This window comes from Pantherophis guttatus, chromosome 3 (genome assembly GCF_059756535.1).
Source record: "Pantherophis guttatus breed Tessera chromosome 3, ASM5975653v1, whole genome shotgun sequence".
In the NCBI taxonomy this organism is placed as follows: Eukaryota; Metazoa; Chordata; class Lepidosauria; order Squamata; family Colubridae; genus Pantherophis; species Pantherophis guttatus.
In genome coordinates, this window is record NC_142065.1 from 2,519,382 (window position 1) to 2,545,880 (window position 26,499).

At 48.1% G+C, this 26,499-nt stretch overlaps 2 protein-coding genes across 5 annotated transcripts; one reads left to right on the plus strand and one right to left on the minus strand.

Moving 5' to 3' along the window:
• Positions 1 to 602: 602 nt before the first annotated feature.
• POFUT1 (protein O-fucosyltransferase 1) lies at positions 603 to 14,868 on the minus strand. 3 transcript variants are annotated; one of them, XM_034405380.3, is made up of 7 exons: positions 14,599 to 14,868; positions 12,876 to 12,997; positions 9,716 to 9,898; positions 7,109 to 7,221; positions 4,670 to 4,862; positions 3,001 to 3,243; positions 603 to 1,418 (listed from the first exon to the last, which is right to left on the minus strand). In XM_034405380.3, exons 1-7 carry the CDS (start codon positions 14,714 to 14,716, stop codon positions 1,230 to 1,232), a joined length of 1,161 nt encoding a protein of 386 aa, XP_034261271.2. In that variant the 5' UTR covers positions 14,717 to 14,868; the 3' UTR covers positions 603 to 1,229. The 3 variants fall into 3 exon arrangements, with proteins under 3 accessions (XP_034261271.2, XP_034261272.2, XP_087745090.1); XM_034405381.3 differs by having other exon boundaries at positions 12,876 to 12,993; positions 14,599 to 14,830; XM_087888964.1 differs by having other exon boundaries at positions 12,876 to 13,109; positions 14,599 to 14,830.
• On the plus strand, positions 14,816 to 26,499 carry PLAGL2 (PLAG1 like zinc finger 2). Of its 2 annotated transcripts, none has more exons than XM_034405378.3 (3): positions 14,816 to 15,084; positions 19,045 to 19,428; positions 22,085 to 26,499. In XM_034405378.3, the coding sequence occupies exons 2-3, from the start codon at positions 19,169 to 19,171 to the stop codon at positions 23,295 to 23,297; spliced, it is 1,473 nt and encodes a 490-aa protein (XP_034261269.2). In that variant the 5' UTR covers positions 14,816 to 15,084; positions 19,045 to 19,168; the 3' UTR covers positions 23,298 to 26,499. The 2 variants fall into 2 exon arrangements, with proteins under 2 accessions (XP_034261269.2, XP_034261270.2); XM_034405379.3 differs by having other exon boundaries at positions 14,831 to 15,084; positions 19,085 to 19,428.

Below are 26,499 nucleotides of genomic sequence, written 5' to 3' on the forward strand. Positions count from 1 at the left end.
GCACAAGAGTTGAATAAGAATTGTTTGTTAAAACTCAATAAAACTCAATTAAAAAAAAACAGAATAATTAGAGTGATTTGTGCCTTCGGAGTGAGGACTCCAAATTGGTTTGTTTGATGATCCATTCATTAGCTGTCCACAATATTCTCAGGAGTCTTCTCCAACAAGATACAGATAGTCCTTGACTTGCAACAGTTCATTTAGCGACAGTTCAAAGTTACGTCGCTGAAAAAAGTCACATGACCCTTTTTCAGTATCACCATCACACGTCACGTGTTCAAAATTCAGACTCTTGGCAACTGACTCATATTTACGACGGTTGCAAAGTCCTGGGGTCACGTGATCCCCTTTTGTGACCTCCTGACAAGCAAAGTCAAGGAGAGAAGCCAGATTCACTTAACAACCGTGTTACTGACTTAACGACTGCCGTGATCCACTTAACATCTGTGGCAAGTAAAGTCGTAAAGTGGGGCAAAACTCAGTGTTCCACTTAGCAACAGAAATTCTGGGCTCAATTGTGGTCATAGGTCGAGGACTACCTGTATTCAGAACTCTGAAAACCTGGGTTGGTGCATCTATAGCAAAAGTAAAAAACGAGAATGTTTTATTTTAGAAAAGACTATTTTATTTCAGCTTTTAGACTGTGATTTCTGTAAAAATACAAAACCCTTCAAAAATACCTCATTTTTATTCCGAACCATGTTTTAAAAAATATATATATATATGCGTTTGGCAGCCCGCTTCTCATTAGAGGCTTCAATGCTAACTAGTTCTGAAGATACAAAATCACATTACAGATCCCGGCAAATTCAGATTTAGTCTTCGTAGTCCAAGCGGAAGGGATGGCGATTAAATCCGTTCTGGAAAAAGGTAAATGAAAACCTGCCAAATGTTAAATCGGTTACAACGGTGAATTAAATCGTCTTGTTTGCCACTGCTGAGCTCCAGAACACTTTTTTGTGATTTTTACTGACACTGCCGGCGTAAAATACTTGTGCGCTAAAGGAGCACCAGTTCAGACATTCATTCTGAGGTAAGAAGGCTGCGAAAAGGGAAGGAAGAAAGTCAAATGTATTCCGAGAATTCCTTGATTCAACCACAGCAGGGGGGGGAAAAAAAGGGATTTTCCGAGGAGTTGCTCTGTTCTCCCAGGTCAGACTATTTTTTAAAAAAACAAAACAGCACCAGGATGCTGGTCCCGAGACCCGAAGCCCATCGTCCTCCGTGGGTTATAATTCATCCCGCAGCTTAGGGGGGTAGTCCATGCCAAAAAAGGAAGACGGCCTCCGGTGCACGTCCCTCTCCCGTTTCACGAAGGCGGTGAAGGAGGAAACGCAGTTGCCGATAAAATGGTCGGACTGGCCGAGGATATACAGATCTATCTGGGCCACTTCGGGTTGCAAATGGACCACTTTTACCTGCGATGAGAAAAAAGCCACAATGCCTTATTTTATTTTATTTACATCCCTCCTTTCTTACTTTCTATAAGTAACTTGTTCGTCAATATATCTAAGACAATTTCCTCCTCTCATTTGCACCACAACAACCTTGTGAGGTAGGCTGAGCTGAGAGTGAGTGACTGGCCCAGTCACCCAGTTGCCTTTCATACCTAAGGCGGAACTAGAACTCACCATCTCCTGGTGATTGGCCCAAAGTCACCCAGCCACTTTTCATGCCTAAGGCAGGACTAGAACTCACCATCTCCTGGTGATTGGCCCAAAGTCACCCAGCTGGCTTTCATGCATAAGGTGGAACTAGAACTCACCATCTCCTGGTGAATGGCCCAAAGTCACCCAGCCAGTTTTCATGCCTAAGGCAGGACTAGAACTCACCATCTCCTGGTGAATGGCCCAAAGTCACCCAGCCGGTTTTCATGCCTAAGGCAGGACTAGAACTCACCGTCTCCTGGTGAATGGCCCAAAGTCACCCAGCCGGTTTTCATGCCTAAGGCAGGACTAGAACTCACCATCTCCTGGTGAATGGCCCAAAGTCACCCAGCCGGTTTTCATGGCTAAGGCAGGACTAGAAGTCACCATTTCCTGGTGATTGGTGCAAAGTCACCCAGCGGGGTTTCGTGCCAAAAGTGGAACTAGAACTCGCTGTCTCCTGGTTTCTAGCCTGAACCATTAACCATTTTTCTTGGAAATAAAGGACCACAAAAAAACCACAAATGTGAGGTATGGAGGTGCCTATCACCCTAGAGACAAGATGCCTGACATCAGCCATCTCCATCTGCTGATCCCTGATGCTGCGTAGGATGACATAATATTCATTTTCCTACAGCCAAACTATTTTTTAACTTGCGTAACTATTTGGCTTCCCAATATCAAATGTGAAAGTTTTTTTTTTCTTTTGGAGTTTTACTTAGTCATTTTTCCAATTATTTTGCCCCAAAATGGGCTAGATGATGTGTGGCTGAGGTTGCTGGATTTGCCATTGGTTCTTTCTTTTTAATTCTTTTATAATTATTGTATTGTTTGTAATGTTGTTATGTACACTGTCAGGAACTGGGCTGTATCTAAATTAAATTACAATTAAATTTTGGGGCATGATCCGGCCTCCAAATGCTGAGTTTTGCTCTTAGCTGTGCAGGTAGACCTCGACTTACAACGGTTTGTTTAGTGACCGTCCCAATGGTCATTAAAACAAGTGATTTATGACCATTATTCACACTTATGACCGTTGCAGCGTTCCCCACGGTCCCATGATTTACATTTGGATGCTTGACAACTGACTCATATTTATGACGCTGGCAGTGTCCAGGGGTCACGTGACCTTCTGACGAAGGGGAAGCCAGATTCACTGAACATCTGCAATGATCCACTTAACGACGGTGGCAAGAAAGGTCGTAAAATGGGACAAAACTCACTTAACAAATGTCTCCCTTAGCCACATAAAACTCTGGGCTCAATTGTGGTCGTAATTCGAGGACTGCCTGCACACCCCTGTCAACACTGGCAGAGAGAAGCAGAATTTTCTTCGATCGGCGGTGGAGATTACCTTTCCTTCGAAAAGCTGCTGTATCTCTTTGGTGTAGGGCTCCGAGTCGGTGGCCACGTACACGGCTTGGGCCTCCACCTTCTCCACCCAGAGTTCCAGGGCACGCTTGATCTCTTTCAGATCCGGCAAACACATATCCATGGTCAGGGGGGCGGCAGTGTTGCGATTGTAGCCCACGCATTGTGGTGACGCCATCAGATGCGACCCTGCAGTGCCCTCCTTCAGCAGATTGCAGGCGTTTTTCTAACAGGAGGCAAAAAGAAGGGAAAAATTAAAAAAAACAGTCAGTGCTGGCTGATAAATCTTCGTATCGATGTGATGAGCTTCGGGGATCCATGATTTCGTAGTTGCGCGACTTAACCTCGTTTAGCGACGGCACAGAATAAAAGTCACTTACGACCGTCCCAAAGGTGCTTTTTTTCAAGAGGCAACTGGACTATCATATATGGTGGACCTGCAAGAAAGTGAAGGCTTTCTGGATAAAAATTTGGTGGGTTATGCAAAATGTTTTGAAGAAAAAAACTCCAATTTTCTCCTCAATTGTTTTTATTGGGCATAGTTAAGGGCTTTTCAATGGGTGAAACAAAATTGATATTGTACATGGTGACAGCAGCTAGGTTACTGATTGGTCAATATTGGAAAAGGGATGTTTTGCCTACTGTTGAAGAATGGACTTTGAAGGTGGCCAGTTTTGCAGAAATGGCGAAGATATCAGCATACTTAAAAGACCGGACTCAAGAGACTTATGCATGGGAGTGGAAGAAATGGATAGATTATGTGCAGAATAAATACCAAACTAGGAAATATCAGATAGCTTTTAGCTGAACGTTGTGTAGAAATGTATAGTATATAGGGGGTAGAATAGCTTAATGTTATGTAGAAATGTATAGTACACAGGGGGGAGAATAGAAGGGTGGTAAAGTATGATATAATATGATGTGGATTTGGATTTCACCTTGGGGAAGTCATGGGAGGAGGGGAGGGTTAGGGAGGGGGGGGAACGGGAAAATATGTATTTGTAAAACTTTTCCAATTAAAAAAAAAAAAAAGAGGCAACTGGACTTGCTGGTTTTTCCTTTGAAGAAGTTTCGCTTCTCATCCAAGAAGCTTCTTCAGCTCTGCCTGGATGGTGGGGAACGGAAGGATTTATACTTCCATTCCATCAGGGCTAGATCCAGCAGTCCACCTGCATTTCAAAGACACAGGCCACTCTTTTGGAGACAGCAAAGTTCACATTTTGGAGAGAGAGGACCGCTGGTTTGGAAGAGGGGTCAAAGAGGCCCCTGTGTCCAAACTGAACAGTCCTCCCTCAACAGCGGGGTAGGGATACAACACCAGCTAACTTCTGTCTACAACACGGTCCTTTCAACAGTTCCAAGAAGGGTCCACAGCCATTTGCACCACTCGGGGGATCCTGAGAGCACAGCTAAACCTCCGCGCATGGTCTTTGGGTCTCTGCTGTGGGGGGCAGGCATTGCGTTTTGGGCCCGTGCCTGCTTTGGCACTCGGTCTGGAAAAGGTATCACTGCCCTATACTATATACTATTCCGGACAAGCGACTGTCCGGTCTCTTTCTTATTGATTCAATCTTTTGGCTTTGAAATTGGTGTGGCAGCCAAAGACCAACACAATCGTGGGGAGGGAACCAAACCTCTGTATCGGTACGTACCCAGTCTGAGCCCACCCGCAGATGAATTCCCACGTACGGTCTGATCAGGAGTGACTTAATATAGAACTCTCCTTTCTCCACCATCTCATCGGACCAAACCACGTAACGCTGCAGGGGCCGGTTCTCTTCCAGGACAGGAAACTGTGCCGGGGCACCCGGGAGGGCGAGAATGGGATGTTCAGAGGGTGGAAACCTAGGAGAAAACAGAGGAGAAAGAAAAACGTAATTATTCGTCCTTTCTCTTGGTGACCAAAGGAAAAAAGACCTGCCAGCCTGATCGAAAGTCTGAATCAAGTGGACGAGAGATCTCTGAAGCAGGGAAATCTGTTTACCTTTAATATATATATACAGAATACTTTATTGGCCGTGACTGGACACACAAGGAAATTGTTCCCCAGTGTACATGCAAAGCACCAGAGTAATAATAATCATAATAAAGATACCAATAAGAGGGGGTAGAAGAGAAGGATGATGATGATGATGATAATACAACCATACAACATGGTTAGACATACTTAGACATAAAAAAATAGTGTGAGCATTAAGTGTTCAGAAGAGTGATGGCACAGGGGAAAAAAATGTCTTTGTGTCTAATTGTTTTGGCAGGCAATGCCCTCTAGTGCCATCCCAAGGGTGGGTGGGGGGAATTGAAACAGTTTATCTCCAGATGTTGTCCCCAATTCGGGTCTGAGCCTGGCGCCGAAGCCAATGATGGACGCCAGACACAAGGTGCAGGTTTTCTGATTGCTTTTTATTGGAGTACTCCAAGGGAAAGGGCTCCTGGCCAAGAGAGCCAAGAACAAAGGATTAAGAAAGCTTTATACCTTTTCACTAAAAGAGAAGGCGGGACAAGGCGAGACAATATGAAATATCATCTAACAAACATTTTAGTAATAATTCTACAATTTGTTCTGTTGGTCTCTAGCTGTCCCTATTCCTAAGCCTTGGTTAATGAATGCCCCAGGAGCTATCTAATACACATTTAATTGGCTGCAGGCCATCTATACTCCTAATTGTTAGCTGAGGCCTGCAACTTGTCTAACTCTTTGTTACTTTTATCAGCTTTCTAACTACCCAGAATTGTTACAAGATTTACACAGGCATATTTCCTGTAGATAAACATTCTTTGTTCTTGTCAGACACACTCCGCAATTACAGGCTTCCTGATTTACTTTCAAGTGTGTGTCATGACCTGGCTTTATTTTAGCATACAGCCCATCAAGGATGTGAAGGCTCTGTAGATATTTTCTCAGCCCCTTTTTTGACCATGCAGTATTAAATATATAGGTCATCCATCTCACTAAAAAGCGATTCCAGGTGGCTTAAAAGAGAGGTACAAAGATTAAAACATTAAATAAATCACAGTTAAATCAGTGAAAAACCAGGATACTATGGGATGGAGGCGGGCTCTTTTTCCTACTCCTAGTCCACTCGCCACCTCTAATGTGGAACATCCCTTTTGGTTCCTGGGCTCATTGTTAATAGCCTGTTCCTGGTTTTGATGGAGATAAGCCATTTTGAGCCTTCAGGAAATGAGCAGCCAGGGAGGATAAATCCCGTCCCACTTCCTAGATTGGCAATGTTACTAAGGATAATAAAATGTTTGCAATCCAAAAAAACAACAACACGTCGGGGAACTGTCACCACACAGAGAGAAATGAATAAACTGTCTTGCTCTATAGACCTCAAACAAGGAACTCTGAGAGCCACTTTGTTCTAGGGGTTAAAGCACCACTTTAGAAAGTGGGAGACCGTGAGTTCTAGTCCCACCAGAGGCATGAGATCCAACTGGGTGACTCTGGACCAATCACCAGGAGACAGTGAGTTCTAGCTCCACCTTAGGGATGATGAAAACCAGCTGGGTGACTTTGGACCACTCCCTCTCCCTCAGCCCAACCCACCTCACAGGGTTGTTGTTCTGGGGAATATAGGAGGAAGAACCCAAAGGTGCTTTTTCAGGAGGCAACTGGACTGAAAAAGCACCTCTGGGACAACCTGGATGACTGAGAATCTCTGTAGACTTATAGGAGGAGGATGTTATGTTGGATGTGTTCGCTGCATTGAGTTATTTGTAAAAATAATAAATGTAGGAAACAAATAAATAAATAAGGGACATTGTTAAGACACCACCGTTAAAAAGAGACTTCCTTGGGATTTGATCAGGAGCTGAAAACTTTGCAAACAATCAACATCCTAAAAAAGATTCTGCTTTTTTTATGGTTTACTTTTTAGTTGAAATCAATAAGAATCCTAGTTAAACCTGGCCTTTCTTCTCCTAGCCTCAGTGATCACATAATGTTGCATTAAGGTACCTCATTGTTTAAAAATTGCTATATTTTATTTATTCAGGGGGTGGGGGGGAGAAGGCAGGATTTGCCCCTCTCTAATCTCACTTAAATGTGATTGTCCTGCCCCGTGAGCAATTTCCAACTTTGCTACCTTTGGTTCCATTTGTCTTTGTAAAAGGAGCTGAAGGAGAGGCCTCCGAATATCTCCGACATATCAAACTCCACTGCAAATTGATCCCAGAAAGGCCCAAAGGGATTCCCGTCCTGCAAAAAGAAACAAGTGGAGGTTGAAAAAGGAAGGCAGGACCGTTCCTGAAAATCCATACAGGTAGTCCTCGCTTTACGACCACAATTGAGCCCAAAACTTCTGTTGCTAAGCGAGACATTGGTTAAATGAGCTTTGACCCGTTTTACGACCTCTCTTGCCACAACTGTTAAACAAATCACGGCGGTTGTTTAGTAAGTAACCCAGTTGTTAAGTGAATCTGGCTTCTCCACTGACTTTTGCTTGTGAGAATTTTGCAAAAGGGGATTGCCTGATCTTGGGACACTGCCACCGTCCGTCATAAATAGGAACCAGTTGCCGAGCATCTGTGTTTTGAGCATGTGATCATGGGGATGCTGCAAAGGTCGTAACTGTGAAGCACAGTCGTAAGTCATATTCTTCAGTGCCATTGTATCTTTGAACCGTCACTAAACAAACTCTTGTAAGTCGAAGAGTCTCTGTATAAGGTGGCAATATAGCTTTATTTTAACCAGTTTATTTATTTCTTCGCATCCCACCTTTATTATTTTACAAATAACTCAAGGCAGCTGTTCTGTCCCCAACCACACGCACATACACCAACAGACGTTCAAGAGTTAAAGACCAAACCAGCCGGCAAAATCCTTTTCCTTATGATAACGGAACTTGGCAACAACCTAGTGGCTGCCTGCCAAGAGTTTATTATTTACGAAGAGGAGAGATAACTTCTCCCCACTCCTGGTACATCAAAAGAAACAGCTCAATAATTACGGAGTCAATCAAGTCCAGAGATAATCCAGCAAAGTCTATAGCAAAAAGTCTGGCAATGCAGAATGGCGTGGAAGCTTTCAGCTTTGTCCGTCACAGAGTCTGAATGGCCACCTCACCCCCTTTTATACCCTGTGGGGTGTGGTCCAGTGACTCAGCCTAATCTCGGGCACGCCTTTTCTTCTGTTGCGCGCACTTATCTCTGCGACGCTGGCGTGGATCCAGCCAAGATTCATTACCCTCATCACTGTCCATCTGTGGCTGCGTGGACGTGCTTGGCCCCGGCCCTATCTCTTGCCCTTCGGCGGACACCAAAGGCATTGCCAGAGAGGAGGGTCCTGGAGAGGGAGGCCTTGCCAACTCCTCTCCTTCACTCTCGGAGTCCTCTCCTGCCGATGACACAGGCTCAGGTAACTGAGCCACAATAGCAGCGAACAGATCCAACCCAGCTTCCGCCTCCTATTTTCCCCACAACAACCCTGTGAGGTGGATCGGGCTGAGGGAAAGAGTGTGGTCCGAAGTCACATAACCCTGGGGACACTGTGACCGTCATAAACGTTGAGTCAGTTGCCAAGCGGTTGAATTGGGATCACACAAACTGTGGGGATTCTGCAGCGGTTGCAAGGGTGAAAAATGGTACTCAGTCACTTTTTTTCCAGTGCTGTTGTAACTTTGAATGGTCACTAAATGGAACCGTTGTAAGTCGAGGACTACCTGTACCAACGGGATAGCTAAACTCAGAATAGAAATATGGAGGGGGGGGAGAGAAGTGGCAGAAATAATTCACAAAGCACATAAGATAGTCCTTAACTTACAACCATTCATTGAGTACAAGTTCTCACACTTACAAGCATTGTAGCATCCCTATGCTCAGGAGCTTGGCAACTGGCATGTACTTGTGACAGTTGCAGCATCCTGTAGACATGTGATCATCATCTATAACAGTGTTTCCCAACCTTGGTAGCTTGAAGATGGGTGGACTTCAACTCCCAGAATCCCCCAGCCAGCAGCGCTGGCTGGGGGATTCTGGGAGTTGAAGTCCACCCATCTTCAAGCTTCCAAGGTTGAGAAACACTGCTCTATAACTTTCCCAGCCGGCTTCTAACCAGTGAAATCAATAGGAGAAGCCAGATTCACTTAACAACTGCATGATTCACTTAACAACTGCGGCAGTAAAGGTCATAATCTGGGGCACGGCTCGCTCAACAACTGCCTCGTTTAGGAAATTTTGGGCTCGACTGTGGTCGTAAATCGAGGAACCACCCATATGGTTTGGAACACAATGGCCAACGGAATGGGAAAAATCAAGAATTACAGGTAGTCCTCAACTTACAACAGTTCATTTAGCGACCGAAGTTACAACCGCACTGAAAAAAAGGGACTCGTGACCCTTTTCCACCGTCACGTTTGCAGCATCCCCAGGGTCACGTGATCAAAATCCAGACTCGTATTTATGACGGTCGCAATGTCCCGTGGTCATGTGATCCCCTTCTGCGACCTTCCGACAAGCAAAGTCAAGGGGGAAGCCAGATTCACTTAACAACCGGGTTACTTACTTATCAACTGCAGTGATTCACTTAACAACGGTGGCAAGGAAAGTTGTAAAAAAGGGGCAAAACTCAATCAACAAGCATCTCACTTGGCAACATAAATTTTGGGGTAAATTGTGATCGTAAGTCGAGGATTACCTGGCTTTATCTTTGTTTCTAAGTAGAAAAGTTCTTGAATTCTCCCAGATCTTCCTACCTTCATAGGGCAGGTGTTTTTGTCAGGGCTTCTCTGAGCTGCCGCTTCGAAGCAATAGGCCACTCTCTTGCCAGGCGGCCAGTGGGTGGGTGCCAGCTTTTCCATAAACTCCTCCAAGCTAATGACGCGGTGGTATTCTAGCAGGGGGGCCAGCTTGAAGTATTCTTGGTAGGGAACATGTAGCTGCAATAAAAAGGAACCCACATTTACACAAATAGGCTGAAGACATAATTACTTAACAATAGCTGCAAGCTAAATGTTGGAGATGTGAATGTGATGATGCAACTTATTATCATATATGGTGGACTTGTAAGAAAATCAGGGCATTTTGGATAAAAATTTGGTGGGTGATGCAGAATATTCTGAAAAAAAGGTTGAAATTTACTCAATTGTTTCTATTGGGTATAACGACGGACTGTACAGTATTAGAGACTAAACTGATCTTGAACTTAATATCAGCAGCTAGGCTGCTGGTAGCTCAATATTGGAAGAAGGACTCTTTGCCTACTATTGAGTGGACACTGAAAGTAACGAATTTAGCAGAAATGGCGAAAATTTCAGCGTATTTGAAGGACTATACACAAGAAAGATACGTATCGGAATGGAGAAGATGGATTGATTATATTCAAAATAGGTATCAGACAAGAAAATATCAAATAGCTTATGAATGAATGTTAAGTATGTTATCCATAGTGGAGTTAAGGTTTCAGGGGGGGATTTAGTAGTCTAAGGATAGATAGGTTAATTTAGCTTATGATTGTTAACTGAAATACCTTGTATTTTGCTTTGGGAAGTCTGGGCGGGAGGGTGGGATGTGGGGAGAAAAAAGGGTGGGGGGAATATTGGGGGGGGAAATCTTTTCTTTTTCTGGAAAACATTTCAATAAAAAATAAAAAATAAAATAATTACTTAACAATAGCAAATACACATCGTGGTTAAATAAAAAAACTGGCCACTTGCTATTTGGAGGACAAATGGGCAGGATGGATACAGTCTTGAAATGAATAGTGGGTCTTTAAAAAAAAGGAAGCTTGCAATGCACTTCACAGGTAGATCACAGCCACTTCGGGTGCTGAGCTGGGAACCAGGAGTCCGGGAGTTCTAATCCTGCCATAGGTACAAAAGCTGAGTGGGTGACTTTGGGCCAGTCATCAGGAGACAGGGAGTTGTAGTCCTGCCTTGGGCACGAAAGCCAGCTGGGTGACTTTCTGCCAATCACTAGGAGATGGTGAATTCTAGTCTCACATTAGGCACAAAAGCAAAGTGGGTGATTTTGGGCCAATCACCAGGAGACAGGGAGTTGTAGTCCCACTTTAGGCTCGAAAGCCGGCTGGGTGACTTTGGGTCAATCAACAGGAGACCCTGAGTTCTTATCCCGCCTTAGGCACAAAAGCCCACTGTGTGACTTTGGGCCAATCACTAGGAGACGGTGAGTTGAAGTCCCGCCTTAGGCGTGAAAGTCAGTTGGGTGATGGACCAGTCACTCTGTCAGCCCAACTCATCTCACAGGGTGGTTGTTGCGAAGAAAATAGGAGGAGGAATAATTAAGGTGGGATAAAAATCAAATTTATTTATTTATTTATTTATTTATTTATTTATTTATTTATTTATTTATTTATTTATTTATTTATTTAATCATATTTGTATACCGCCCTACTCCCGGAGGACTCAGGGCGGTGAACAGCCAAGATAAAAATACAAAAAACATACAAAAGTTAAAAGCTATTAAAAATAGATTAAATAATTTGGGCTCAAGAAACAAATTTAAAACATCCAATTTATATAAAACATTTAAAACCCAATTTAAAAGGGAGAGTTAGGCCAGACCAGCCTGTTGGAATAAAAACGTTTTTAGGACGCGGCGGAAGGTGCGTAAGTCTTGGATCCTCCGTATCTCCGGGGGGGAGCTTGTTCCAGTTGGCAGGTGCCCCCACAGAAAAGGCTCTCCCCCTGGGGGCTGACAGTCGACATTGTTTGGTTGACGGCACCCGGAGGAGCGAACTGGTCGGTGAGAGGCTACTGGTGGCAGAAGGCGGTCTTGTAAGTACCTGGTCCTGAGCCATGGAGCGCTCTAAAGGTGGTAACCAGAACCTGGAAGCGCACCCGGAAGACCACTGGGAGCCAGTGCAGCTCACGCAGGAGGGGAGTCACATGGGAGCGCCACGTCGCTCCCATCACCACCCGCGCGGCCGCATTCTGGACCAGTTGGAGCCTCTGAGTGCTCCTCAATGTAGAAAGCATAAATAATATATAAAATCGAGTCCTCCTGGATAGGCAGCTGTCTTTGGAGGAACATCTGACGGCTGTTACCAGGGGGACCTTTTATCAGGTTCGCCTGATTCGCCAGTTGCGGCCCTTTCTCGATCGGGATTCCTTGTGCACAGTCACTCATGCCCTCGTCACCTCTCGCCTTGACTACTGCAATGCTCTCTACATGGGGCTCCCCTTGAAGAGCACCCGGAGGCTCCAGCTGGTCCAGAATGCAGCAGCGCGGGTAGTGATGGGAGCAACATGGCGCTCCCATGTAACACCGCTCCTGCGTGAGCTGCACTGGCTCCCGGTGGTCTTCCGGGTGCGCTTCAAGGTGTTGGTTATCACCTTCAAAGCGCTCCATGGCATAGGGCCTAGCTATCTGCGAGACCGCCTGCTGCTACCGACGACCTCCCAGCGACCCGTGCGCTCCCAGAGAGGGCCTCCTCAGGGTGCCATCAGCCAAACAATGTAGGCTGGTGACCCCCAGGGGGAGGGCCTTCTCTGTGGGGGCTCCCACCCTCTGGAATCAGTTGCCCCCGGAGATAAGGAGAATCCATGACCTCAATGCCTTCCGTCGTTCCCTGAAAACCCATCTTTTCCAGCAAGCCAGGTTGGCTTAAGAAGAAATTTTTAAATTCTTTTAATCAGTCTGTGATTTTTTAACTTTCGGGCCAAAATTTATATATATTTTTAAATGTTTTAATATTTGTATTCTATGTTTTTTATCTTGGCTGTACACCGCCCTGAGTCCTCAGGGAGAAGGGCGGTATATAAATTGGAAATTAAATTAAATTAAATTAAATATATATAATATATAAATAAATAATATATCAAAAGCTCTGAACCAATCCAACTGAGTCACTTTGCAATGAGATGGGCAACATATAAATTTAATAACATAACATACATTCGTGTAGGGCGGTCTGTGATGCCGGTACTCAATCCACGGAGGCACAGCTAATGTCCGATTCATTGTCTTAGCGAACGCCAAAGACCCGAGGAAGTGATCTGCTTGATTCCCAAATCTCCCTTGGAACAGAACATAAAGGACCGTTTCTTACTCGCTGGGCAAGGAAAGGGCAGCATTAAGTCTAGACAGGCTTTTATGAAAACCTTCCTCATTTCGAGTCCAACTTTGAGGCTGAAATTACAGATACAGGTAATCCTCGACTTATGGCTGCAATGGAGCCCAACATTTCTGCTGCTAAGTGAGACAGTTATTAAATGAGTTTTGCCGCATTTCAGAACCTTTCTTGCCTGAGTTCTTAAGTGAATCACTGCAGTTATTTAGTTAGTAACACGTTGTTAAGTGAGTGCTCTGCCTGTCAGGTCACAAAAGATAATCACATCATCCCAGGAACACTGCAACCGTCATAAACTGAGCCAGTTTCCAAGCATTTGAATTTTGATCACCTGATGCTGCAACGGTCGTGTGACCAAGAGTCATAAGTCACTTTTTTCGGTGCGGTTGTTATTCTGGTCATTAAGTGAACTGTTGTAAGTGGAGGACTACGTGTAAATAAAAGAGCCGCCTAGAGCAGCCTCGGGGTGAGATAGGCAGCAAATAAATTTAACAAATCAATCCATAAGGAAAGCCTTTCTCTGTGGGAAAGTGGGGAAAGGAGCCCCCATAGTCCACAAGAGGGGCAGCCCCACATATTCCATTCTTTCACCAAATTAAATAAAATACAAACAAACGGAGCTACAGAAGACCACAAGGAACCCGACCCTTCTCTGGGGTCTCTTTCACCCTAAAGCAGAGGTGGGGAACCATGGGCCTTTTATGACCTGTGGACTTCAACTCCCAGAATTCCTGAGCCCCAGGGGCTCAGGAATTCTGGGAGTTGAAGTCCACAGGTCATAAAAGGCCCATGGTTCCTCACCCCTGCACTAAAGTCTGCCTTAACCACCCCTCCTTGCCAGCAGGACTCCCAGGGATGATGGGAGTTGTAGTCCACAAGTATAAAGGCCCATGGTTCCCCACCCCTGCACTAAAGAATGGCTTAACTGCTTTCCCTTGCCAGCAGGGCTCCCAGGGATGATGGGAGTTGTAGTCCACAAGTCATAAAAGGCCTATGGTTCCTCACCCCTGCACTAAACACTGGCTTACCCACCCCCCCTTGCCAGCAGGACTCCCAGGGATGATGGGAGTTGTAGTCCACAAGTATAAAGGCCCATGGTTCCCCACCCATGCACTAAACACTGGCTTAACGGCCCTCCCTTGCCAGCAGGACTCCCAGGGATGATGGGAATTTAGTCCACAAGTATAAAAGGCCCATGGTTCCCCACCCATGCACTAAAGAATGGCTTAACTGCTTTCCCTTGCCAACAGGACTCCCAGGGACGATGGGAGTTGTAGTCCACAAGTCGTAAAAGGTCCATGGTTCCCCACCCATGCACTAAATACTGGCTTGACCCCCCCCTTGCCAGGACTCCCAGGGATGATGGGAATTGTAGTCCAGCCCCAAAAGAAGGCGTCCCGTCTGAGGCCGGCGGTGCAGGGCTGGCGGGCAAGGCGAGGGGAACCGGGGCAAATCCCCCACCCGCTCCATGCCGTTCCACTCAACCCGCCGGCGGAGCCCCGGGAACGGCAGCCCCGAAGGGAGCGAAGCGGCTGAACCGGGCCTCACCCATGCAGGGGCAGTAAAGCAGGTATCCGGACGGGTCCCAGCCATCGTAGTCTGCGCATCCCAGGCTCGGGAGGGCCAAGCAGAGCAGGAGGACGCCGACGACCGTTTCAAGCGCCATCGCCGCCTTGGCCCACAGAAGAGGCCCGAGGCCTATTTAGGCCTCTTGGCCCGTCTCCATAGCAACCGCCTCGCCCGGCCCCGCCCCCTCCCCGCGCGTCAGGGAGGGCAGGACGGGGTGACTTCCGGTCCGGGCCGGAAGTGGCGCCATGGAGGCCTTGAGCGGCGGCGCGAGCCAGCCCGCCTGAGGGAAAAGCCGAGGCTTTGCTGGCCCAGAGGCCTGGTCGCCTCCTTCCCTCCCTGTGGCTCCACCCCGCCATGGGGCCTCTGCCTCGCCCCCGGCTTCTACGGCAACCTTCGGGCTTTCCTCCCTTCCCTCCGGGCTCTCGAGGCGCCAGGAGGGGAGCCACGGCGGCGGCGGCGGCAGCGGTGAGCTCGGAAACGAAGCGGGAAAGCGTCGCGGTGGGGGGGGGGAGAGGGAGAGAAGGATACGCGTTCAAGTACGCATGCGCGCTGCGTGAACGGCTCGGCGGGACATTTTGGGTGCCCGCGAATTGGGGGGGGGGCGGCTCCCGCCTTTCTAAGGCCAATGGGGGGGGTGAACCCAAAACTATGAAGAGGGTCATGAAGGGTCTTTGGATTATTTTTATTTCCTGTTGGGGTCGCTTTACTTTGGCCTGGACCCGTCTCTCTCCCTCCCTCAACCTCTCCAGGATGCTGGAACTTCAATTCCCAGAATTCCCAGAGCGGGAGAAGCCCACCTCCGTCTCAAAGCATGCCGCCTGCGGGATTCTGGGAATTGAAGTCCAGCCATGTTAAAAGCATCCTGGCTGGGGGATTATAGGAGTTGGAGTCCACCCATTTTAAAGCATTCTGGCTGGGGGGTTATGGGAGTTGGAGTCCAGCCATAAAGCAGGCTGGCTGGGGGATTATGGGAGTTGGAGTCCACCCGTCTTAAACCATGCTGGCTAAGAGATTATGGGAGTTAGAGTCCACCCATTTTAAAGCATGATGGCTAGGGGATTATGGGAGAGGAAGTCCACCCATAAAGCAGGCTGGGTGGGGAATTCTGGGAGTTGGGATCCAGCCATCTTAAATCATGCTGGCTGGGGGATTATGGGAGTTGAAGTCCACCCATCTTAAAGCATGCCGGCTGGGGAATTATGGGAGTTGGGATCCACCCATTTTAAAGCATGCTGGCTGGGGAATTATGGGAGTTGAAGTCCACCCATAAAGCAGACTAGGTGGGGAATTATGGGGGATGAAGTCAACCCATCTTAAAGCATGCCGGCTGGGGGATTATGGGAGTTGGAGTCCACCCATCTTAAAGCATGATGGCTGGGGAATTATGGGAATTGGAGCCCACGCATCTTAAAGCATGCTGGGTGGGGAATTATGGGAGTTGAAGTCCACCCATAAAGCAGACTGGGTGGGGGATTATGGAAGTTGGAGTCCACCCATCTTAAACCATGCTGGGGAATTATGGGAGTTGGAGTCCACAGTGGCCAAGGTTGAGGAAAGCTGCCCTGGATGGAGGGCACATCTCAGGGCCGGGATGCTTCAGGTTGCATCCAGCAGCATCAGGAAGGCCTCTTCTCTTCCTCTTGATCGGTGCAAACACCTTGCTTGGTCTCTTGAGGTCAATGGCACCCGTTCATTTGGTTTTCCTGCCACAAAAGAAGAAGAGAAATGGGACTGTGGGGCTTGGTGGTTTTGTTACGGGTGCTTCATAACCCAACTAGGGAACACCATCAATGCTAGAAGTGAGGTGGGAGTGTGGAGAGGAGGAGGAGAAGGAAGAGAATGGCTGCTGTGGGGCCCTTGGTGCTCTCTGAGCTTGGTTGTTTCCTTGAAATTACATGACCCAACTAGGTAACATCAGTACTACAAGGGAGTGGGATTTGCTCCCTGTTCTGTTCCCTTTCCACCACTGAAGATGTTCCCTATTTGGGTCATAAACTGTCTGCAAAAATACAAACCAACTCAGAGAGCCTCAAGAATCCCACAGTCGTCCTCTCCCCGCAAACCCCATACCCTTCTGGCACTGATGATGTTACCGAGTTGGATCGTGAAGCATCTACGAGAAAACAAATAAGCTCAGAGAGCAGCAAAGACAACCCCCCACAGTCCTCCTCCTCTCCCTCTCTACAAACCTCCATCCCTCCTAACACTGAAGATGTTGCCCAATTGGGTCATGAAACGTCTGCGAGAAAAGCACCAAGTTCAGAGAGCGCCAAGGACCCCACAGTTCAACACTGAGCTACAAATATTCTCTTCTAACAGAAACAGGACATTTAACTTCTTCCCCCCAAAAATGGCAATGTAGGAATCTAATACTTTCTCTCTCCCCCTATGACATCTTGACGTTCCTCTTTCCTGACCGAAAGACTTCTCCTGTGCTTCTGTTACCTTTTGTATGTGGCAGGTAGCGAATGATGAAAATTAGCTACAGATGCACAAGTGCCCACAAACGTTTCCACAAAGGAAACGTGTTTGCCACAAAGGAGATTTTATGAGAGACAGAATACCAGTTGAGATTAATTCCTTTCACGATTCAGTTGGCCTTTTTCATTCATTCCACGTGCTTCTCTAGAGTAAATTGGATCGTAGGATGCTCAGCTCGGTTTCCTGGGGGGTCACCCAACACACAGTTGGCTAGTTTGTCATGGATTATGTCACGTAAACAAAACTTAACAAATCTGCAAAAGGGATAGTACAGATAGTCCTTGACTTACAACTCTTCAAAGTTACGACGACACGGGGAAAAAGTGACCTAGGACCATTTTTCACAGTTACGACCTTTGTGACATGATCACGTGAGCAAAATTCAGACGCTCAGCAACTGACTCGTAGTTATGACGGTCGCGGTCACGTGATCCCCTTTTGCGACCTCCTGACAGGCAAAGCCAGTGGGGAAACCAGAGTCACTTTACAATTGTAAAGCCACTAACTTAACAATTCACTTAACAACCCTGGCAAGAAAGGTGGTAAATTGGGGGCAAAGCTCACTTAACAAATGTCTCGCTTAGCAACAGAATTTTTGGGCTCAATTAGGGTCGTAAGTCGAGGACTACCTCTATATACATTTACCCCCTTTTAAATGAGGGAAGTACCCCTCCCGTTCGGGGATAACGGAAGCTATGAGGAAAATTACTGGAGCTCAGGGCTCACCTCTTTGTGGTTATGTGACCTTGTCGTGTTTGACTTACTTGGACCGGGTGCAGCTGAATGAAAACCTGGCATGTTTACTCACCAAATTCCTAAGCAGGTACACAAACATTGCGGGTTTCTGTGTGTGTGTACCACCTGCGTGCCTAGCTATGAATTAGAATAAAGTTGAGCCAGTCCTCTTCCTTTCAATAAGTACAGGTGGTCCTCAACTTACAACAGTTCGCTTAGTGACCGTTTGAAGTTGCGATGATGCTGAAAAAAAATGAGTTATGACCACTTTTCACACTTACGACCGTTGCAGCATCCCCATGGTCATGAGATTTACCTTCGGATGCTTGGAGGCTGACTCGCATTTACGACGGTTGCAGTGTCCCGGGGTCATGTGATCCCCTTTTGCGACCTTAAGTCGGGAAGCCAGATTCCCTTAACGGCAGTGTTACTAATTTAACAACTGCAGTGAATCGCTTAAAAAATGTGGCGAGAAAAGTTGTAAAATGGGGCAAGACTCACCTAACAAATTCCTCACTTGGCAACGTAAATTTGGGGCTCAATTGTCGTCGTAAGTTGAGGACTACCTGTACTGCACTTTTTGAAATGTCTGAGTATATTTTAGAGATTTTGGCTGTTCTTTTAAAGTATAGCATATTTGACTGTATTCAGACAACAGAAGAGGGCATGTCCTGTTGCAAGAAGCTAAGTACAGGAAGTCCTCGACTTACGACCCCAACTGAGCCCAACATTCTAACCACTGCGCCACCGCGGTTCATAAAGTAGAATTCACTTAACAACCGGGTTACTAAGTTATGAGCCATGGTGGCGTAGTGGTTAGAGTGCAGTACTGCAGGCTACTTCTGCTGACTGTCAGGTGCCTGCAGTTTGGCAGTTCAAATCTCACCAGGCTTAAGGTTGACTCAGCCTTCCATCCTTCCAAGGTGGGTAAAATGAGGACCCCAATTGTTGGGGGGCCATATGCCCCCCCGGGGACTCTGTAAATCTCTTAGAGGGGGCTGGAAAGCACTGTGAGGCGACCTATTGCTATTAACAGCTGCATTGATTCATTTAACAACTATGGTAATGTGCCAACACTCCCTTAACAACCGTATCGCTTAGCAATGGAAATGTTTGGGCTCATGGCCATGAGTCGAGGATTGCCTGTATAAGATGGGTACCCCTGTGTAGATTGTACGTCATTTTTTTCTCCCCCTTTGCTCCTTGCAGGATCTCTACTGAGATTTATTTTATTTTTTTTAATGCAAAGTCTTGGTGGATGCAACTGGACCAGTGAGATGCCCATGGGCAGCCCTTCTCCTCGGTGTGGCCCTCCTCTGATGTCAGGCCTGCCATGACAGCGTTCTTCACCAGTGTTCCCAATTGGATTCAAGATGTCAAGCAGGAAGAGGAGGAGGAGGAGGAGGTGGGCTGGAAACTAGTGGCCAGACCCAAAGCCCGAGAGAGCGAGTGCCCAGGGAACTGCCAGTATGAGCTGTCCCAAGCAGCCTTCCCTGGCGTGGAGAAGTTGAGAGCCAGCCCGGAAGCGAGACCGTACGGCTGCCCTCAGCTGCACTGCGGCAAGGCCTTCGCCTCCAAGTACAAGCTCTACAGGTAAGGCCCTTGCCATGGCTGGGGAGCTTCGGGCCGGCCGGGCCCTGGGTTCAAATCCTCACCTGCTTTGAGGTGGGGAGTGAATATTGGCAGGTAGGCTGAGCTGCCCAGAGTCAGCTTGCAGGGGAGATGGCTGGAATACAAAAAATTAATAACTGAAAGAATACATAATTATTTTATGACTCTAGGTAGTCCTCGAGTTACGACTGTAATTGAATCCTGCAGTTACGGTCGTAACAGGGTCACAATGTGACTGGGCCCAACCTTATGACCTTGGTTGCTTGTGCAGTGGTTGTTAAGCGAACGTAGTGCCATTGAGCAAATGCCCTAATGGGGGAATACAGGTAGTTCTCGACTTACAACCGTTTGTTTAGTGACCAGTTACAATGGCACTGAAAAAAGGAACTGAGGAGTGTTTTTTGCACACTTGCGACCTTCGTGACATCCCCATGATCACGGGATCAAATTTCAAAAATATTTATGACGGTCGCAGTGTCTCCGGGGTCACGTGATCCCCTTTTTGACAAGCCAGGTAAATGTGGGAGCCAGACTCACTTACCAGCCGTCTTACCAACGTATCAACCACAATGATTCACTTACCAACTGCAGTAAGAAGGGTCTTAAAATGAGGCAATACTCACTTAACCAATGTCTCACTTAACAACAGAGTTTTTGGACTCAGTTGTGGTCGTAAATTAATGCCCACCTATATTGGCAGGTAGGCTAAGCTGCCTGGAGTCAGCTTCCAGGTGGATTAAAATAAAATAAAAATAATAAGTTATATTTTTTTAATAACCACAGGTGGTCCTTGAGTTATGACGTAATTGAGCCCCACAATTAAGATTGTAAGTCACAATGGTTGTAAAGCAGGTCACCGTGTGACTGGACCTGATATTTTTTTTTTTTGCAGCAGTCGTTAAGTGAACGTTGTGATCACTGAGCAGATGCCGCAGTCCTTAAGCAAATCCACTGTTCCATAGGGACTGGTTTTTGGCCAGAAAGTGGAAATAAATGCCATTTTCCCGCAAAAGTGTCTTAAAATCGCAGTCACGTGACCGCGGGGCACTGCAAAGAGCAATCAGCGTGGGCTGCTGAGCACCCCAAATGCAAGTCACCTTTGACCATGAGGGAAGGTGACATCGGAGCTTCACCACCAGGTTGTAAATAGGTGGGAAGTCCCTTGTAACTTTGAACAGCTTCCAAGCAGCCAGTCATAAATGGAGGACTGCCTTTAGTCGGTTAGAGCTTGCCTGTTTTGGTTTGGCTGGTGGCAGCATTTGGTACTCATACTTTGGGGGATTCTGGAGCAGGCGTCTCCCATGTTAGCAACTTTTAAGACTCGTGGAGTTCCTCAGCCAGCCAGGTCTTCAATTGGCAAGGTTGGACACTTCTGTTATACAGATATGTCCTTGAGTTACAACCATATAATGGAGCCCAAAATTTCTGTGGTTAAGTGAGACCTTTTGTTAAGGGAATTTTGCCCCATTTTACAACTTTCCTTGCCGCGGTTGTTAAGTGAATCACTGCAGCTAATTAGTTTGTAACCCGGTTATTAAGTGAATCTGGCTTTCCCCATTGACTTTGGTTGAGTTGGGCGGGTATAGAAAATGAATGAATGAATGAATGAATGAATGATGGATGTGTATGGTTAGGAGCAGAGCAACTGTTTATTGCTCTGCTCCTAACCATACACATCCATACACATCCATCATTCATTCATTCATGGTGCTTGGTGCTCTCTGAGCATGGTTGATTTCTTGTATCGGTAGATATTTCATGACCCAACTAGATAACATCAGCTCTAAATAATGTGAGAGATCAAACCCCACTCTTCTAGCACTGATGATGTTCCCTAGTTGGGTCATGAAATGTCTGTAAGAAAACAGCCAAGCTAAGAGATCATTAAGGACCCCTCAGTCCTCTTCCTCCTCCTCTTCTTTCTCCTTTTCCTCCTCCTCCTCTTCCCCCCTCCCCCTCCTCTTCCTCCTCCTCTTCTTTCTCCTTTTCCTCCTCTTCCTCTTCCCTCCTCCTCCTCCTCCTCTTCTTTCTCCTTTTCCTCCTCCTCCTCTTCCCTCCTCCCCCTCCTCTTCCTCCTCCTCTTCTTTCTCCTTTTCCTCCTCTTCCTCTTCCCTCCTCCTCCTCCTCCTCCTCCTCCTCCTCCTCTTCTTTCTCCTTTTCCTCCTCCTCCTCCTCCTCTTTTTCATTTAGAATAGAGCTGGAAGGGATCTTGGAGGTCTTTTATCCAGCCCCCTGCTCTGACAGGAGACCTTGTTCCATTTCAGACAGGACCCCTCAAACTTCCTCCTCTTCTTCCTCCTCCTTTTCTTCCCCCTCCTCCTCCTCCAACCTCTTCCTCCCCCCTCCCCTTCTTTTTTTTTATTATAATTTATTTTTATTTTATTTTAATGCAGACATTTCATCTTTCATTAAACAGTGTGTCGTCTGGGCACAAATAATTTGTGCAGTAACAATTAAGATTTACAGCCCTACTTAATATTTTTGTCTATTCTTAATATTAATACCTAACATACCTACTCTTATAACAATCCTCTTCTTAGCTTATTTAACTTTATCCCACCCTCCCCTTCTTATTCTCCTCCACTCCACTCTCAAAATATTCTCTCCTTTCTTTCCCCCCTCCCCCCCCCCGGAATAGGCACCTGGCCACCCACTCTGCCCAGAAGCCCCACCAATGCATGTACTGTGAGAAAATGTTCCACCGGAAGGACCACCTGCGCAACCACCTCCAGACCCACGACCCCAACAAAGAAGCTCTCCACTGCCCCGAGTGCGGCAAGAACTACAACACCAAGCTGGGCTACCGGCGCCACCTGGCCATGCACGCGGCGGCCAGCGGCGACCTGAGCTGCAAAGTCTGCCTGCAGATGTTCGAGAGCACCCAGGCGCTGCTGGAGCACCTCAAGGCCCACTCGCGCAGGCCCTCGGGCAGCGCCAAGGAGAAGAAGCACCCCTGCGACCACTGCGACCGGTGCTTCTACACCCGCAAGGACGTACGGCGCCACCTGGTGGTGCACACGGGGCGGAAGGACTTCCTGTGCCAGTACTGCGCCCAGCGGTTCGGCCGGAAGGACCACCTGACCAGGCACATGAAGAAGAGCCACTCGCAGGAGCTGCTCAAGATCAAGGCGGAACCCGTGGACATGCTGGGCCTGCTGAGCTGCAGCTCGGCCGTGGCCGTGAAGGAGGAGCTCAGCCCCGTCTTGTGCATGGCCTCCAGGGAGGTGATGAGCGGCAAGGGCTTCCCTGGCATGCTCCCCATGGGCATGTACGGGGCGCACGTCCCGGCCATGCCCGGCTCAGGGATGCCCCCTTCGTTAGTCCCCAACCCTCTCCCGATGGGGATGAGCTACCCTCTGGAACCCTCCTCCCCTCCCCAGCCTCCCCCGAAGTACCAGCTTGGATCTACCTCATACTTCCCCGACAAAATCCCCAAAGCAGAGATGGACAGCTGCCTGGCCGAGCTGCCCGGAGGCCTTTCGCTGATCGCCGGCGAGCCTTCCTCCTCCTCTTCCCCGCCTCAGCCCACCAGCCTGGAGGAGACTTTGCTCTCCAAGAGCCCAGCTCTCCTTTCGGAAGCCCTCTGTGCTGCTAACATGGATTTTTCCCACCTCCTGGGCTTCCTGCCCTTGAACCTCCCTTCCTGCAACCCCCCAGTCTCCTCGGGGGGGCTGGTGATGGGTTATTCCCAGGGAGAGGCCCAGTCCCTCCTCGCCACTCTGCCGCCCCAGGAGCCCTCCTCGGGAACCGGGCCCTCGCTCGGCTTCGGGGCGCTGCATCCCTTGCCCTCGGTCTTCTCCCCGGGCTTGGGTGCCACCACTTTGCCACGTTTCCACCAAGCATTCCAGTGAGAGAAGAGCGCTGGGACGAAAGCAGAGCTTCTCCGGGCACGTGGAATCGGGGGGACGTCCGACGTGCTCGGCTTCGTTGTCTTTCCAGTAGAAAAAAAAAAAGAAGGAAAAAAAAAAGCTCGAGGGGAGGATTGGAACTGTGTACGCCCCAGTCCTGGACAGGGAAAGTAGGTTGCAGTGAATAGAATTTCAGGTATTCTCTTTTATTTTATTTTTCCTTTCCTTTCTACGTTGTTGGTAATCAGGAACCTCACGGGAGTTTCCTCAGCCTTGCTCTCCACGTATCTCCGGAGGAGCTGGAAGTCGAGGCCTGTTCCAGACGAGGGCCCAACTCACCACACTGCAGTTTTGTGTCTCCCTCGGTCCGTGCGGCGAGAAATTCCCTTTTCTCTCCCCTCCTCCTCTCCTCTCCCCCCACCCGCGACTTCCGGCGTCGGCGATTCCCGCCTCTGCAAACCGAGACTTCTTCTCCTTCGGAGCCGTTTCCCGACCAATGTATTCCTGCAGGATCACGTTTCCTCTCGACCGTTTCCCCACTATTACGAATCAGGTAGTGCCCCAGACGCCATTCAAGGGTCTCGGGCACAGCGAAGGCACTGTTTACACCGGTGAAATCGGCCTGCTCCGGTTTCCACCTCACTACTACTAACTTTCTTCTTCTTCTTCTTCCATATCTTCCCCTGTGGGGAAAATCAAACTGGGAATAAGCTTCAGCTTTTGCCAATTTAGTTTAGCTCTCTGGAGGGTTGGGGTTTTGTGTGTTTTTTTCTCTCTCTCTCTCCCAGATCTCTGGGCAAGTCAGAAGGATCCTTTTGTCCCCACAGGACAGGCTCGCTGTGATTTTCAGGGGGTGGGAGTTTTTTGAGAGGGTTTCCCAAAAGATGTTGGGGTCTAGCAATAGCAGCCAACCCTCCTAATAGGTCTCTTCCTTAAAGACTTACTGATCAGGAACAAGGCCCATCATCCTGTCCCCCGTTTCTTTTTTTTGTTTTGTTTTGTTATGTTTTTTTCCCCTAAATCTCCTCGGCCATTCTGAGACGAGCAAGCTTTATGGAGGGATGATGGGGTTTGGCCTTTGGGGCTCAAGGAAGAGGCTTCCTTCAGCTTCTTTGCTGCCTTTAGGCCGTTTCTGGGCAGCGAGTGTGCAAGTCGCCTTTTCACCAGCAGCACCCGTGCCCGCTGAGCCCCACCCGCAACATGAGTACGCCAACCTTGCAGGAAGGAATTGTGGGGCAGACGCGCCGGGTGAGGCAGAGTTGAGGCAGCCTTGCTTTCGGCCAATTCAGCTGCCTTCTTAGGGGGAGTCCAATAACCTTTTTATGGGGTGGGTGAGTGGTGGGGGCAGCCCCTTATTTTCATGCCCCTTTCCTTCCAGCAAGGTTGGTTCACCTCCTCTAAGCTCCAGAGCCCCAATGTTCCCTTCTCTCTCCCTGCAAGGCGCCCAGTGCTGGCCTCCCATAACTAAAATGAGGATTGTGGGCCCACCACCTTTGCTTCCGTCAAAGCAAACCGAAGCAGGGAGGCCACAGAGATGCCCTCTTGGCTGACCAGGGGGGGCCTTCCTGGTCGGCTTTTATGCCTGCCTTAAGCAAGTGATGGGCCATTTTGGACACAGTGGAAACAGCGGCAGCAGAGCAAAGTCTTCTGTATGCTCTTCCTGTTGTGCAGAGTTCTCCAAACTTTCTGGGTTTGCAGAACGGTGAGGAGGGGATAGTTCCACTGGTGTGCGCGCGCAGGTCCATTTGCACAAGCGGCGGTCACAAAAATGAAGTGTGCACACCCACAAGTATGCGGCCTGGTTTTGAATGGCTCACGGCCTGGTAGCGGGTAGCGTGGCCTAGGGGTTGGGGACCCCCTGCCATCCTGTCTGTTTCTCCTGGGTTCATTTGCAGGCTGCTTGGCACGTCCCGTTCTTCTCGATTCAGAGACGGGTCGTGTTTGAAAGGCCGAAGCCTGTGGTTCAGCCTCCCCGTGTTCCCAAGGCCCACGGAACGTCCACTCGGAAAGGGTGGCAGGATTGGCCCCATTTTCTAGGCAGGAAAATGAGCCTTGAGAGGCGAGCCCGCTCAGAATGTAACCTGTAATTTAATTTAAACCTGGGGGATTAAATACGGGAACTACAGTGGCTTTCAAAGGTGTCGTGTCCCTATTCTCACCCTTCACTCTCCACCCCCCACTCCCCAGCCGGGGGCTCTTGTGCAAGTTACATGTTGGCCATCTCTGTCTTACTTCCCCGTCGTCTCCTGAGTGAACTGTCTTTATTGTGTCTATTACAGTGAATACCTCATGATAACCCGGTCTCTGCTCTTACCCTCTCGCCTCTCGAGGCCTCCTCTGGGGTGGGTCCACCTCCATGCATTTTGGGGTATCCCCGCAGGCCCCTTCCTTTTTACCTCATATGCAGGGAGCGGAGCGACGGGGGCCTGCCGTGGCTCTCCTCCCTGCCTAGATTTGTTAAGGTGATCTCTGCAATAATGCCTCCAATTGCATTTGCTGCTCTTTCTCGAATAGCAGACGCTTTTTAAAAAATTCTCTTGGCTTCTTCCTTGTAATTCCAGATTGCTTTGAAAATCTAGCCTCCATCCCCATCGGCTTCGGTTCTTCGCTGCTTCATAAGCGAGATCCCTTCTGCCCTGGGCCTAGTAGGCCTTCTACGTTAGGCTTCGACAGCCTCTGCCTTTCTTGGAGCCTTGTTCTTCACGATCTGTTTCATGTTTTGTATAAGACTTACCTCAGCAATCGCATGTGGCACTGAGTTCCACAGGCCCTGCTTCCTGGTCTTCGTTGTAAGACGTTGCCTTTCTGATTTTCAGCGTGTGCCTTGCACTGGAGGGTGCCTGGGCATCTCCTGATGGTTTTCAGTATTTTTAAATACCTCGGTTGCATTTCCTGTTACTCTCTTTTCAAATATAGTTGCACATTTTCCTCTTATGCAATCCTCATATCCCTACCTCAAAACTTACGAGAAGAAGAAGAAGGAAAAAAAAAAAGCATATTCCACATTTCAGTTTCTTCAGGATGGCATTGGACTTCGACATAAAGCTTATTTGCTGGCTTAGTTTGCAACTTCGGGCACTTGCTGTCTCTTCTCTGGCCTTCAGCTTGATCGTTTTAGCAAAAGTTGCGTGCAAGAGAGCGTTCCAGATCCTAAACCCTCCTCTGCTGGGGTTGCTTCTTCCTTCGTTTTCACTACCCAACCAAA